We start from the raw sequence: 16,544 nt of genomic DNA on the forward strand, positions 1-16,544 counted from the left end.
AGAGACGCTTCCAACACCTTCTCCCCTCACCAACTTCTGAGGTAGTGTGTTAGTGCAGGGGGAAGATAGGGATTTGGGTCAGGCCTGGAAGGAGAGATTTTCAGGAATCACTGCTAGTTCCACTTCATTATTTCAGCTAAAAACCAAACATCTGCCATGTCTAGACAAACTGGAATCCATTCGGTTTGTTTCTGGTGTCAGAGGGTTTTGCGGTTTTGATTTTGGTTTAGTTTTTCCCTTCAGGTATTTAGTTAAGCAGTTTCCACTAGGAGTGGTTTCATATCTACTCTTCAGTAGAAATGAAGATTTCACTCCCAGGAGAATGAGTTTGGGATTGGGACCTCTGAGTTCAGCTTTCCCAATTTTGTTAGGGTCATGTCCCCTCAGATTTATCCTGCTTAGAATCACATTTCCCAGTCAAACTACTCAGGAGCGACTAAAAGATGGGTTGGAAGAAATGGCAGGATGGTAGGAAGACATTATGAAGAACGGCAGAACTACTTGATTCAGAGAAGGCAGAGGTCATGGTTTCTTTCTCAAATCATCTGAGGGTGACAGGAGCTGAAGAAGCATGGACTCTGACAGCAGAGCTGGGATAAATGGGGTGAGGAAAGGAAGAAGAATTTCCAGGGGACAGATTTCAGCTTACAGCAAAGAAAACTTTCTGATTATGAGAGCTGTCCAAGGATGGTATAGACAATGAGCTCCCAGCCCTGCCTAGAAGGTGTGTTTTAGAAGAAAGAGATTTGGTGGGGTGCCTGGGGTGGCTCAGTCAGTTAAGCAACTGTCTCTTGATTCTGACTCAGGTCATGATCTCAGGGTTGTGGGACAGAATCTCAAGTTGGGCCCCGGGCTCAGCAGGGAGTCTGCTGGAGGGTCTCTCTCTCCCCATCTGCTCCTCCTGCTCGCTCTTTCTTTCTAAATAAATAAATAAATAACATTCTTAAAAAAATAAAAGAAAGAAAGAAAAAAGAAAAGAAGAAGAAAGAGATTTGGTTGTGAGGCCTGGCATCCACTTTCCAGAGATGTGAAGATTGAAACTGACTAGTTAGACTAGGTAACTCTAAATATTTCAAATTCTGGGAGTCTAAAAAACAAAGACCGATTTCATGGAGTTCCCACAGTTAAGAACTAGCTGGAAAACAGCAAAATCAGAAAGTCATGACCTATTCCTTCATCTTGCCTATGTTTCTCTTTTCTTTCTGTCTTTCTTGAGCTCACCCTCCTGCTCTTTTATATAGTGGGAACCTTTGACATTTTGCAGGGAATAATCTTTTCTTTTAAGTATATTTCTGACTCAGCCTTTGCTCCTTCAGCATCATTAGAGAGTCTGAGCTCTCTGGAGATTAGCTCTGGCCTGTCACCACAGCAACTGCCCGAGGCCCTGTGGGCATCCGTGGTAACAGGCATAGGGCTTTGAGAGTCAAAGCTTGGCTTGCAGTGAGAGGAAGCCCTACAGGGAGCCTGATAGGAAACAAGCATGTTGTGTATGAGGACGTTTTCTTTAATAGGATTAGCTGTGCAGGTGGGCCCTGCAAAGTATGCTGTGTCAAATTCTGGTAAATGGAGGAAATCTTATTTTAAAGACAGAAAAGAGACTCGCTTTTCAAGTCCCTGAAGTGAATCCCCTTTGTAAGATGGAGTCTTCTTTTGTAAAATGAATCTCTACCCATGCTGTGACCTGGCTCTTAGTCTAGGACTGGGTGTCTATTAGTGGGACTATCTACAGAGAACTCAAGGGGCACGTTTCCGCCTCTGCTGCAAACAAAGGACAGCAGCAACTCAGCCTGCATGGGGCTGGGGGTGGACCGACTGTAATAGGGGAAGCAGAGTGGGTGCGGGGTCACAAGAAGGGGAGATCAGGAGGGTGGGCCTTGCCTAACATGAGCAGTTTTGCTGCAGCAGTGGTGGGGTGTCTGAGAGACGGGTGTTCTTGGAGGTGCCCAACACGGAGGGGTCTGTGTCCAGCGAATCAGACATCTTGTCACAAATGGCATCTACCAGGCGCTCGAAGGCCTGCCTCACACTGATGTTCTCCTTGGCGCTGGCTTCAAAGAAGTCAAACCCTAGGGAGAGAAGAGATAACAGTAAGGACTTTTCCCTCCTTTTTATGCCCCCTGGCCAGAAAACTCCGGATTAATATAGCCGGTGCAAAGTAGTGAAGCAAGGAGGCCTAATTCCATGGCAGAGGATTCTGCTTTAAAGAGATGGTACAGGGGTGCCCGGGTGGCTCAGTCAAGGAAGCATCTGCCTTCAACTCAGGTCATGGTCCTGGGGTCCTGGAATTGAGCTCCACGTCGGGCTCCCTGCTCAGTGGGGAGTCTGCTTCTCCCTCTCCTTCTGCCCCTCCCCCGCTCATGCTCTCTGCCTCTCACTCACTCTTTCTCTCAAATATATAAATAAAACGTTTAACAAAATTAAAATAAAATTTAGAAAGAAAGAAAGAAAGAAAGAAAGAAAGAAAGAAAGAAAGAAAGAAAGAAAGAAAGAAAGAAAGAAAGAGAAACAAAGAAAGAGGTGGTACAGGGCAAGGGTTACCTGCACTGGCTGTAGAGTCAGCTAGATCCTGGTTCTACCATTGGCCAGCTGTGTTACCCCCAGCAAGTCACCTAATTCTCTTTATGAATCAAATCCCTGGTTTATAAATGGGGATAACTTTACCTACCTCATTAAACAAGATAATGCAGGTGTATAGCGCTGTGCCTGACACAGAGTGGATGTCATTAGGTGTTTTCTGAAAGAGCAAATATTTCAATATGTGTACACAGCCCTTCACATTCTCCCAATGCATTTCTCACATCCATTACTTCATCGAATCCTCATGTCTCCTCTGCAGACCCTCTCCATTTCACTAACGCAGACACTGTGGCTTAGAGAAACAAGCCAACTTGCCCAAGATAAACAGAGGAACCAGTCAGTGTTTGACAAAGTCCAGGCTTTGACCTTTTTGACCAGGGCTTTTCCTCCTCTTTCCCCTGCCTTCCACTCATCTCAGCTTGGCAAGCTCTAGTCTAGGATCTGGAAGGCTCCCCAAGATCCACACTGAACAAGCAAAGTTTCATTTGCCCTTTCCATCCCAAACTCACTGGCGTATCTCCACTCCACGAGGTTCCTCCTCCACAGATCCCCCCTAGAATTCCCCTGTATCTCTTCTTCTCCACACAAACCCAACATAAGGCACCTGGAGGACTGCGCTTGAAGTGTGAGATATCTTGTCTGTTTTGTACCTTATGATCCTGAATGACACTTTCTGGGACAATGAACAGAGCTTGGCTGTCCTGGGAGAAATAAGAAAGACCTTCTTGATTCAGACAACATGGCTGCTTCCCAGCTGTGGAATTCTGGCCAGGTTGGTGGCTGCTCTTCTCTACATGTTCCTACCCTAGCCTCCTCCCTCCTCTTTTGTCCATCTGCCTTCTTCTTTCTTCTCCTTCCAGGCCCATCTTTTTTTCTCCTCAAAACCTTCTCTCTTCCCTTTCCTGTCACTCCTTCTTTTCCCTTATGTTCCTCATACTTTCTCCTTGGGATTCTTTATATTTGTTGAGCACCTACTAAATGTCAGACACTATGCCAGGAGCTTGGGAAATACTATCTTACTTCATCCTCACAACAGCCTGTGGGTAAATATAATCATCTTCAAATTATAAATGAGAAAATGAAGCCTCCAAGAGATTACATAACTCACACAAGGTCACATAGTTACATTAGCGGAAATTGGGTTTATATCTGGATTTGGCTGCCTCCACATCCATACATAGCCCTGTCTCCCACTTCTCTTGCTCTGTTTCTTTTTTTTCTTTCTCCCTTTCAATTTCCTTCCTTCCTTCCTTGACCATATCTTCCCCTCCTTACAAGTCCCTTTGGTCCCCTCTTGCCCTTTTTTTAAAAGACTTTATTTATTTATTAGAGAGAGACAGATAGCACATGCAGAAACAGGGGGAGGGGCAGAGGAAGAGGAAGAGGGAGAAGCAGACTCCCCACTGAGCCGGGAGTCCAAGGTGGGGGGGCCCAATCCCAAGACCCTGGGACCATGACCTGGGACCTGAGCCAAAGGCAGACGCTTAACTGATTGAGCCACCCAGGCACCCTGGCCCCCTTTGCTTTAATTTGACTACCACAGTGTCTGAATCTGGGCAAGTCACTTTATTTCTCTGAATCACTTAGCCTCTCAGTCTCAGGCTCCTTGGCTGTCAAGTGGGAATAGCCATAGAACCTTTCTACTGAGAGCAACTGGGAGAACTGAGTGAGACGACGGATTAACTGCTGCCCAGAGTTGCCTGTTGGAACGACAGTTGCTTTTTCTCTACTTTTACCTTGCTCTTCTCATGTCCTCTTCATCCCATTTCTCTTCTTTTATCATCTTTCCCCACAAAGGAGGGGCCTTCTTTCCTCCTCCCTCCTTCTCCCTATTAGTGCACTGTCCACAGAGAGGGCTGAAGCCCCCAGGTACAGACAGGGTTCTTCTTCCCCCACCATCTCAGCTTGAAGGCACTCCCAACTCCTCCCAGGCCTCCTCTGGTTGACAGCCTCTCTGTGGCCCATTTCATAACCTGAGAAAGGCCAGCAGGAGAAATGCGCCCTAACTGTGGTTACATGATAAAGAAGAAGGTGGCTACTGGTTTGTTATCTGGGCCACGGAAACCCTGTCAGCTTCAGAGAACCAACCCCTGCCCCAGCATGTCTTCCTTAATGAATATCATAAAAATTGACTTCCTGGTAAATGACAATGTTTAGGGAGGTGGAGGAAGTGTGTTGCTTGCCTCGGAAAGGGGAAAACAGGTAAAGAAGGAAATAGGCTCTAACTATCAGTATGGATGAAGATGAGGACACAAGTCAAGGCCAGGGGCACAAATCCCTTATGAGGAATTGGCACCAAGGAAAGGACATGTCATGTTGTATAGGTGGGCAGTGGGAAGAGGCCCAGGAGTCATATAGTCTGGATTTGAATATAGTTCCTGTCAGCTACTAGCTGTGTGACCTCAGGCAAGTTGTTCAATCTCTCTCACCCTCTATTTCTTAATCTGTGGAATGGGGTGAGCCTGTAACAGTTCAAAAATATAATTTTAAAACCTTGTGAGCAGGGTAGGGCAAGGCAGAATTTATTTGTAATGTACAGATAGGAAAACCTAGACTCGGAGATGGGCATAAGCCAGGGCTCTACCCCTTATGTCCCCTTGTCTCGCTCAGTTGGAACAGTGACCAAACACATTGTAACATTTACTAACCAGGTACAGCAAACCAGAGGAATACAGGGGAGAGAGAGTGCGGCAGGGGATGAGGCTGCAGGAGGAGGCTTCCAGAAGTTAGTGGAGAGGGTAGACTTTAAGGCTAGCATTGAGCAGAACTCTTCACCTAACTAAGTTCTCATTCTTTAGGACTCGGCTTAAATACAGCCCCTTCATTTCCCTCTGTGCTTCCCTCTGCTATAGCACATGTTACCCAGCATGGTAGAAGTCCACTTGACAAGGAGCTCCCGGAGCAGGGGTCATGTCATTCATCTGAGCCCCAGCACTAGCCAGAGGAATAGGTGCTTGGTGAGTGTTGGTTGATGAACAGATGAATGAAGGAGTTGGGAATGAGCATGGAGGGCGTGCTTGAGAGGATGTGCTCAGTGCGGGTCATGAGAGCTCAGCTCAACATGCACGAGGACACTGAGGTGAATCAGGAGTTCTTGCCCTCAAGGAGATCCTAGTTTACTGTGGGAATCAGACACACTGATGACAGCACAGTGATAAATGCTGGAATGGTGAAAAGTGAGGGGATTAGCAGGGCACGAGAGGAGGTACCTAACTGTCCTGGGAGCCAGGGAAGGCTTCTTGGGGAAGGTGATTCCTAAGCAGATATCAGCCTAAGACAGGTGATTGTGAGTGTATGTGTGAGCACATGCATGTGTAGCCTACTAGGCAGGGGAAACAGCATGAGCACAGATAATGGGGCAAAGAACAGCAGTTTGCTATCATTAGAGCAGAAAGCCCAAAGTGATGAGCAATGAAGCAGTAAGTCTCGTGGAGACTCATGGAGAGCTCATATATCATGCCAAGGAGATGTCGTCACTATTATCTCAAAAGTACCCAAGGTATCAGAGCTCTGATTCAAATAAGCAGCTCATGGCCCTAGCCAGCTCATGGGTCTCTTTTCCTAGCAGAACCACCCCAAATGCACACCCACCCAATTACTGTCAGACTTCTGGAAGGCCCTTCATTGGCAGGCCCAGATGGTAACCTTTTCCTCAGGTTCATTAATAAGGATTCTCAGGAGCTGAGAGCCTAGTGAGGTCAGGAAGATGACAACCAATTAATCAGACTAGCCCTCCATCCTTTCCTCCCTCTAATTGGCTTCAGAACAATATTTCTGCTGTCTTTAATAGGGCCCAATCTTAGCTGAATCTGAAATAATCCTTACCACCCCCCAAGATCATGTTTACCTGTCCCATCCAAAGACAGCTGCCACAGACCCACAGAGTTTGTCCACACTGCCTACTTCTGAATTTGACCTCCGAATTCTACTCAAAACCCATGACCAGGGAACCTGGGTGGCTCAGTTGGTTAAGCAACTGCCTTCGGCTCAGGTCATGATCCTGGAGTCCCAGGATCAAGTCCCACATCAGGCCTTCTGCTCCTCAGGGAGCTGGCTTCTCCCTCTGCCCCTCGCCCCTTTCATGCGCTCTCTCTCTCTCAAATAAATAAAATCTTTAAAAAAAAAAAAAAAAAAACCATGACCAACTGAACTCATCGCTCCTCATCCTGATACTGCCCCAGAACATCTCTCCTCTACTTTCATGTTCAAATTCCTTTTCTGTCTCGCTCTGATACCTCCCATCTCTGTCATGTATCAATCTTCAACTCATGCCCTTCTAGTCACTGATGATTTGGCAAGGGACTCACTATGTTCCTTTCTGTCCAGAGTTGTTCTCATGTTCAGAAACTTTGAGTTTCATGTGGATCATTCATCCAACACCCTGAATTTATCATCTCATTTACAGAAACCTTCTCTTCTATTCTGCTCAGCTATGCATCTGTCTATATAATTTGAGCTATTTTGACTTGGATTTATACAGCTGGGACTGACAGAGGTCTAATTAATGCAACACCCAGCCTCGCTGGCTTAGCAGCCAAGAACCTGCATGTCTTGACCTCTATCTACTTCCCCAAACTCATCTTCCTGGCTCACACAATGCTCTAGAGACACTGACACTTTTTCTTTTAAGATTATCTGTTTGTTTGGGTCGTCTGGGTGGCTCAGTTGGTTAAGCGACTGCCTTCAGCTCAGGTCATGATCCTGGAGTCCCGGGATCAAGTGTGATCGAGTCCCACATCAGGCTCCCTGCTTAGCAGGGAGCCTGCTTAACCCCTTGCCCTCTGCCTGCCTCCCTGCCTACTTGTGATCTCTTTCTCTCTTTCTGTCAAATAAATAAATAAAATCTTTAAAAAAAAAAAAAGATTATCTGTTTGTTTTAGTGAGAGAGAGAGCAGGGGGAGGGGAAGAGGGAGAGAGAGAATCCTGAAGCAGACTCACCACTGAGCAGGGAGCCCAACACGGGGCTCGATCCCTGGACCCTGAGATCATGACCTGAGCCAAAACTGAGTCAGTCACTTAACCAGTTGAGCCACCCAGGCACCTCTTGACACTTTCTTCTTCCTTTTTTTTTTATTTTTAATTTTTTTAATTTCTTTTCAGTGTACCAGAATTCATTGTTTATGCACCATACCCAGTGTTCCATACAATATGTGCCCTCCATAATATCCACCACCAGGCTCACCCACCTTCCCACCCACCGCCCCGACACTTTCTTATTTGGTGTCATTGCTCATGTTATTACTCTCCAGCTCCTATTCCCGATCACCTTCATTATTCACCTGTGGAATCACTGATTGCAAAGAGCCTTCCCTCTCTCTTCCTACCCCACCTCCGCCACTCAGAACATACGATGTACCTCTCCACTGTAATCTCATGGCACCTTACACAGTCATTTCAGATTCCAACAGGAAAATGGGAATTATTCTTAACATTTAAACCAGAGGGAATTGGTTATACAGGTGATAGAAGAACAAAGAGGCAGACAGAATAGTGAGGAAACCAGAGCTCATCAACTGCAACCAAACTAATAAATCCATTACTACAGCCAAAAGAAGCTGGAACCATGGCCAGAGAAGAGCAGCCGCCTCTACTTGAGGAATGAGGATTGGGAATATACAGGTGCCCCTTTGGCCTTGCCAGTGTCTCTCCTTGGCTTAATCCAGACAGAAGCCACTGTCACAGGAACTGGGAAACACAGCCCTCAAATGTCAAACTCAGGGCAAGGGACGGGCATGTTTGCAGGAGAGAAGAGTGAAGAATGACAGCACACAGGCTAAGGACTGGCAAAGCCATCTACCCAAAGGATGTTGAAATTATCTCTCTATTATTTTGTTCCCCTAGTCAATGAACATCTTATTTTAAAATATTTTATTTATTTATTTATTTTTAAGATTTTATTTATTTGACAGAGAGAGAGGGAATACAAGCAGGGGGAGTAGGAGGGGGTAAAGGAGGCTTCCTGTGGAGTAGGGAACCCGACATGGGGCTCTATCCCAGGACCCTGGAATCATGACCTGAGTCGAAGGCAGACGCTTAACTACTGAGCCACCCAGGAGTCCCTATTTATTTATTTTAAAGATTTCATTTATTTATCTAGAGCAAGGGGGAGGGGGAGAGGAAGAGAATCTCTAGCAGACTCAGCACCGAGCACAGAGCCCAATATAGGGCTGGATCTCATGACCCTGAGATCATGACCTGAGCCAAAACCAAGAGTCAGACACTTAACTGACTGTACCACCCAGGTATCCCATCAATGAGCATCTTAAGGGCAGGGAACCCACTCACCTCTGTGTTCCCAGGGTCCATCATGTGTTAGGTGATTGTGGCAGATCATTCCCTTGCCTTCCTCTAGAGGATCTGGCTCCCCTTCCCACTGGCAAGTGGCTTGCAGAGCCTACTTGTGGGAGGAATATATCCCTGTTCCACTGACATTAAATTTGGTCATCTGACTTGCTTTGGCCAATGGATGTGGGCATTCCAAGTCCCAATAGAAGATTTAAGAGCTTTTGTCTAGTTTAGCCACCTCAGATTGGATCCCAGAGTAAGAAGACACAGGGAACAGAGTCACAGCTGACTTGTAGCTAGCATCTGTGAGAAACAAACCTTTATTATCTAAGTTCCTAACTTGAGTTATATGTTATCACTAAAGAAATTTCACTAACACTGTGACCGAGGGTAGAAATTTGATGAGAAACCATGGCAAGCTTTTTGGGAAAACACCACTGGATGATGATATAATGGGGACATTAAGATTTTTAGTCCAAAGCCTGAGTTTGAGTACTGGACCTAATACCTGTTACCTGAATCATTTAGAAAAGTTACATAATCTTTCAATGAAAAAATAAAGACACAGAAGTGTGGCACAGCTCATTGTGTGCAAGAAAACACAAGTGTGGACTCAGCTTCTTCATCAGTATAATGGAGCTGATGATAATGGCATCTTCCAGGCTAGAAGTAAGAGTGAGGATCATAGAAAATTGTTGTGAAAACACCTTGTAAACTATAGTCACTGCACCAAAGTTAGTTACTATCAATGTCAGTTGGGTCTTTGATTCTCTGTAACCAGGCTCAGTGATGCAGGTTTCAATTGTTCATTCCAATCAAAAAAAAAAAACACCCAAAATCACCAAATGAAAAAACACCACAACATCTAACAGGCACCTAAAATAAGCAAGCCAGTGTATAAGGGTCTGTGGAGTCTGAGTGATAAGTAGGAATTATGGGAACTGAAATCATGGACTCAAAGAGGAATAGAGCCAAATGTACCTTCCCATTCAATGAATCCAAATCCTGTTTTTCAGATGGCCAAACTAAGACCCAGGGACAGGAAACATGATGCTCAAGGTCACATAGTAAACTAGTGGCAGAAACAGGATAAAACCCTCAGCCTCCGAGGTCCTAACCCTCAGCCTCCTAACTCCACTATACTTTGTGGGAGTGAGTGTATGTGTGTGTTCCAAAACCACATTGTAAATGAGTCTCTCCTCCCCTTGTAGGCAGAAGTGCATTTCTCTTTTACTATCCTTTGAGTTTTGGCCAGACCCATTTGCATTCAGATTTAGGGAAGGCACAAGAAGTCCCTTTCTGAGGATCACAGGAGGGCAGAGGCCCTAAAATGCCATGTATCTTAAAACAGGAGTCCCTGGGGCACCTGAGTGGCTCAGTCATTAGGCGTCTACCTTTGGCTCAGGTCATGATCCCAGGATCCTGGGATGGAGCCCCGCATTGGCTCCCTACTGGACAGGAAGCCTGCTTCTCCCTCTCCCACTCCCCCTGCTTGTGTCCCCTCTCTCGCTGTGTCTCTCTCTGTCAAATAAATAAATAAAATCTAAAAAAAAAAAAAAAAAAAAAAGAACAGGAGTCCCTGAAACTCCTGCACTCTCCCAAAGATCCACTTGCCTCAGTGACTCCATGGTCTCACCCATGTCCCAGGAACTTTGAGGATATTGACGACCTGCTGCTACTCACAGCTTTAATAAAAGCTAGCTGCTGGCCATATCACTAGTCTTGGCCTAGTGAGCTGAGAAAAGCTAAAGGAAAGGAAAGCTAAAAGCTGAAGAGGAATCCCATAAAGTAGAAGAGAAGCACTACTATGGTGGCCAGCACACCACTGAAACTTACTTAATTGTTGGAACAGCAGAGGGATAGGATGGATGTGGGGATGAGGAAAGCTGAGCACCCTCCCTCACTGTTCCTGGATCCCATCACATCCTTGCAAAAGTCTTAACGTGGTCCACAAGACCCTTCATGACCTGGGCCCTGCCCTGCCTCTCTACTCTCCCCTCATACTACTCTCCCCTTGATTGTCTAATCCTTGTGGAATGGGCTTCTTTCAGTATCATGAGTGCTTCAAGCTCTACCCAACATTAGGACTATTCTTGATCTGGAATATGGCCCTCTGCCTCCCCCCACACACCCACCCACACACACACTCACACCCACTCTGCCTGGCTAACTTCTTCTCATCTTTTAGTTCTCAGCTTCAGTGTTACTTTCTCAGAAGATCTTGAGTCTCCAGTCTAAAATTAGGTTTCTCTTTTCTCACTTTCTTCACAGTACTTGTAACTTATGTTACTTTTATCTGCCCACCATTCCTTCCTTTGGGGAATCACTGTTTTAAAGAGTTGTGGTGGCACTATAGGTTATCATACCCGCCTCCCCCCGCCACTGGGACAGGCATGTGACTCACAGGTGGCCAATCACAGTCTTCCCTGACATTGATATATGGCGGCTGGGACACAGAAGGCCTTTTTTTGCAGGAGTTGGGAAGATAATCTGGAGCTGCCATCATCCATCTTACTCCTCATAGAGTTTGGAGAAGGAAGGAGGCTGAAGGGATCAGCAAAGTTGAGAAATGGAACGTGCAATTGAATCCTAGGTCTAGTGGACTTTCCAGCTATAAGAGCTAATAAATTCTATTTTAAAAACAGTATTTTAAATCTATTTTAACCTATTTTAAATCTATTTTAAAAACATATTTGGAATTCTATCACTTGCCATAACAGGAGTCCTACCTCATGCAGAACTTATCACAATTTCTAACAGTTTTATTGAGATAATCCACACACCATTCAGTTTGTCTATTTAAAACATGTTAAATTATATATTTGTATAATTATTTGTTTATTATCCCTTTTCCATTAGTTCCCTGATAATAAATACAATAGCTGTTCTGTTCACTATTATAACCCAAGTACCAGGACAGAGCCCAGCTTAGACTAAGTGCTCAATGAATAAGTGAATAAATGGATGAATGAATGAATGAATGAATATCTAACCTATTCTGGGTACTTAGGATAATGAACCAAATGAGACATAACCTTGTTGCTCTTGAGGTCTAGCAAGAGAGACATGTGTCTAAATAGTCAAATACTAGTAAGCAACAGAGGAAAGCTTAGGAAATTGTGTAGGACAGACATGGTTTACTACGACCTGCCCAAATCTGACCTATTGATTAAGGCCTTCTTTAAGTGCCTCCCTAAACTCAAGAATTAATCTGACTTCATCTATGTTCCTACATAAATTTGATAGATCTAAACTGACTCCACTACTTATTAACTGCATAAACTTGAGAAAATTATTTAAGCCCTCTGAACTTCATTTTTCAGAGTATTGGACATACCCTACAGTACCTACTTGGAAGGGTTATAGTGAGAATTAAGTGAAATAATTAATACACAACATCTCATAGAATGCCTGGATCAATGTCACCTACTATCATAGTTATTATACAGTGAGGTTAAGTGGTTAGGAGCACAGGCCTTGGAGCCAGACTTCTGCTTGGGTTCAAATTCTGACTCTACCTGTTAGTAGCTGTGTGACCTTAAGCAAGTTACTCAATTTCTCTGTGCCTCAGTTTTCTCATCTGTTTAAAAAAAAACAATTTAGAGATAAGAGAAGTATGTATTTCAGAGGGCTCTAGTGGAATTAAATTAAATGAGTAATACTTTAAAACACTTAGAATAGTGCCTGGCACAAGGTAAGCACCTAATAAATATTTAACCAACTCACTTGTTAAAAATCTTAGTCATGAGCGCTTGGCATGCCAATTATATTTTTTTCCAAATATAAAACTAACTCACCTTTTAGAACTTAGTCTTGTTTAGTTCTAAGGATGACATGCTGATTACATATCCTTGTTTCTAATACATCAAAGTATATACATAAAATCAGCTTGCATCCTTCCAATGGCATAAGTCTCTTTGGGAAAGGCTACTCTCGATTCACACTGTCAATGATTTACAGTTCCCTGAACACACAGTGCTGGTCCTTGCCTTTACCAGTTTATTCCCCTGAAATATCCTTGCTTCTTCTCCTCCTTACTTGGCTGCTCCTTTTGTCTTCAAGATTCAGCTTGGGCATCACGTTCTCTGGTCCCCCTGAGTCAGGTGTCTCCTCTGTGCTCCCCCACAACCCACAGCACATCCCTCTATCACAACACCAATCACATGGGGTATCACTGTTTCTGTCCTTCAGACAGGGGAGTGTGTGTCCTATTCCACTACACAGGACCTGGCATACAGTAGGCACTCAGAAAGTCTTAACTGGATTGAAATAAAATGAAGTAGCCAAATACTTAACATAATAAAGTTTAATCAAAACATATTTTTGCAGTGTCTACTCAGTGCCAGGTCATCAAAGTAGGCACTGTTGGCACAAAAATAAACTAGACTCATTTCCTGTCTTCATGGAACTTTAGGGGAGATGGACAAGTAAACAAGTGCACCCAAGTGTGATAAGGACTGTGTCTGCTGTGTGGGAGGCAGGGGCACGAAGGAAAGAGCTCTGGGGGCCAGGAGAGGCTTCACAGAAATGTGAAGCTTGAGCTGTTTTGAAAAGTGAGTGGAGGTTTAGTTTACCAGCTAGATGAGGGTACAGGATGGGAAGTAGAAGAGAGAACTCTAAACAGATGGGGTGTAGCCACTCCAGGGAAAAGTACTGGGAGTCTCCCTGGGGACAGCAGGTTGAAGGCCCAGGGTCACCCAAATGTTTGGTTCACTGTTTGAACCAGGGGGACAGGCACAGGCACTTTCTGGATGCTGTGAACTTCTGTGATGGGGTAAGAACAGCAAGATCCCAGATAACCCAACCTCCCTCTTTATTAAACACCTACAGTTTGCTGATTTCTATTCCAGGCCACCCTGGGGAGCAGGGGAGGGAAGAAAGACGTATAAGACACTCTCCCACGCATGTACTCATAATAAGTGTGATACAAATACATACCACACACAACTCACATTTGTATATTATACAGTTTGCCCACCTACAAGCCCAAGTATCTATACGTCAGAGACCATCAGAGAAAACAACTTTAAACTCCCTACTCCTCAACATTTATAACACCTAAGTTATAAGACATACTTAGGGAGACTGGCTAAAACTTAAGCAATAGAGCCTTTCTTTCAGGGGAAGTTTTCTCCGAGGTGACCCTACACTGAATCCCAGTATAGAAAAAAAAGAAAACAAAACAAAACAAAATGAAACAAAACAGGGAAGCCTGGGTGGCTCCGTCGGCTAAACATTTGCCTTGGGCTCAGGTCATGATCCCATGGACCTGGGATCGAGTTCCGCATCGGGCTCCTTCCTAAGTGGGGAGCCCGCTTCTCCCTCTGCTGGCTGTTCCCCCTGCTTGTGCAGTCTCTTTCTCTCTCTGGCAAGGCAAAGCAAGGCGCTGCTCTTTGAAGCAAGTATTGGTAGGAGTTCTGCTGTCAGGCCACCAAGACACATCTGAGACACCTGGGTCTCAGGGAAGCACAGAGATAAAGGTGCTTGAACCTTGGAAAATGCCAGAGCATCACTGAGCTGTGCCCTTAAACCACATTGTTTCATCCCTTCATAGAATTATTTTTGTTGTGAATTATGTTTTGGTAAAGAAACCTCAGTTTACATTGAGAGGAATTCTAAGATGTAATGTTGTGATTGTAATAAGGACGTTTGATATTAAGGACATGGTCACATCCAGCATATAGAGCCTGCTCTACAGCTGCCAATGAAAAGAAGTGCTTCTCAGAAAAAATGGGTTTGTTTTTATTTTAAAGACCATCTCAAGACTGTGTACTTGATTATGTTTCTTGCCTTACATGGCTGGTAGGAAGCTCAAAGCCAATATTTCGGCCCAACTCTCACGCATGTCAGAGAACTTAAAACATACACATTTATCTCACCCCTGTCTTCCTCTTTTTTTCTCCTACCTTTGTTTTCCCTTTACTCCAATTTTCTTATTTCTTTATTTATATACTATGATGATTCTTATAAGACACCTCAAAGCCTTTGTGGAAAGAACTGGTGAATAAAAGAGTTCATAAATTTAAATTTTGGGGTGAATGGGTGGCTCAGTGGGTTAAGCCTCTGCTTTTGGCTCAGGTCATGATCTCAGGGTCCTGGGATCAAGCCCCGCATCAGGCTCTCTGCTCAGCCAGGAGCCTGCTTCCTCCTCTCTCTCTGCTCTGCTACTTGTGATCTCTCTGTCAAATAAATAAATAAATAAATAAAATGTTTTTAAAAAATTTAACTTTTACTTAGTAATTCAGTATAATAAAATATACACATCATAAATAACAAATTACCTAAAACTCACTAGCACAAAGCTTACATGCACATTGCACAAACATAAAACAATATACACAGAGCACACATGCACATAATTCACAATCACAACATACCCTTCATGTTACATTCCCATGTAAACATGCACAAATACACACATACACACATGTTGTGCCCATACCAAGCTGCTCGGCAAGGAGCCGGCCCTTCTCAGTGGGAACAACCCTCTCTTCCTCCATGTCACACTTGTTCCCAACCAGGATAACCTGTGCATTGTCCCAGGAGTAGGTCTTGATCTGAGTAGCCCTAAAAAGAGACAGAGAGAGGACAGTGTTAATGACATTCTGTTATGCTAGCAAGGACCCTGCAAAACTCGAAGACATGGTTTCCCTTCTGGGGCTAGCTACACCCAAGTTGTGTCAATGAACTCAGCTGAGGACAGATGGACACCTGCCCCAGCTCTGCCTACAAACCTCAACCCAGATCCTAGAAGCCTTCCTCTAATACATCTGTCCATCCCTCTCCTCACTGGGCAGAGAGCTCTTTTTGAAACACCTATCTTTTTTTTTTTAATTTTATTTATTTATTTGTCAGAGATAGAAAGAGAGAGAGCATAAGCAGGGGGAGTGGCAGAGGGAGAAGCAGGCTTCCCACTGAGCAAGGAGCCTGATGTGGGACTTGATCTCAAGACCCTGGGATCATAACCTGAGTCGAAGGCAAATGCTTAACTGACTGAGCCCCCCAGGCATCCCTAAAACATCTGTCTGACCACGATAAGTCCTTTCTGAAAAGGACTCTCCTATGGACCCCTGACTAGCTGTGTGATGAAGTCTAGAACCCTCAGGTGTTGAAGACCATTCACATCCTGTCTCTCTAGCTTCATCCCACTTCCTCCCACTTCTCACTATCCCGAAATGCTCTTCCATGGCTTGTGCCTTTGCCTATCCTGGGAGTCCCTTCCCCACACTAACTCATCACCCAGGGCCCAGGGCTAGTCGCATAATTCCTTGGGGGAAGCCTTCCCAGGCCTTCTCAGGCCCAGCTAGCCTCTCCCTGCTCCTCTGTGACTTACAAACATTCACTGAGGCCTCAGATGGTGATTCTTTGTGGAAACCAAAACGTCAGCAGTGTTTTCCTTCACATAGGATGGTTATGAAACTTTTTTAAATGTTTTTCTGGGGGCTCCTGGGTGTCTCAGTCATTAAGCAACTGCCTTTAGCTCAGGTCATGATCCCAGGGTCCTAGGATCAAGCCCCAAGTTGGGCTCCCTGCTCAGCATGAAGCCTGCTTCTCCCTCTCCCACTCCCCCTGCTTGTGTTCCCTCTCTCACTGTGTCTCTCTCTATCAAATAAATAAAATGTTTAAAACAACAACAACAACAAACTTTTCTGTAGGGGCGCCTGGGTAGCTCAGTTGGTTAG

The 16,544-nt window shown here is 44.7% G+C and overlaps 1 protein-coding gene across 1 annotated transcript in view; it reads right to left on the reverse strand.

Moving 5' to 3' along the window:
• Nucleotides 1–1,566: 1,566 nt before the first annotated feature.
• Nucleotides 1,567–16,544, reverse strand: part of LOC111143450 (RAB3B, member RAS oncogene family) — a 65,533-nt gene continuing 50,555 nt past the window's right edge. The window contains exons 4-5 of the mRNA XM_022497205.1: nt 15,305–15,429; nt 1,567–2,066 (exon numbers count right to left, since the gene is read on the reverse strand). Of these exons, the coding sequence (XP_022352913.1) occupies nt 1,879–2,066; nt 15,305–15,429 (313 nt within the window). The 3' untranslated portion in view covers nt 1,567–1,878. The remainder of the gene's footprint in view (nt 2,067–15,304; nt 15,430–16,544) is intronic.

Source organism: Enhydra lutris, unplaced genomic scaffold (assembly GCF_002288905.1).
Source record: "Enhydra lutris kenyoni isolate GAN:26980312 unplaced genomic scaffold, ASM228890v2 scaffoldscaffold9, whole genome shotgun sequence".
Classification (NCBI taxonomy): domain Eukaryota; kingdom Metazoa; phylum Chordata; class Mammalia; order Carnivora; family Mustelidae; genus Enhydra; species Enhydra lutris.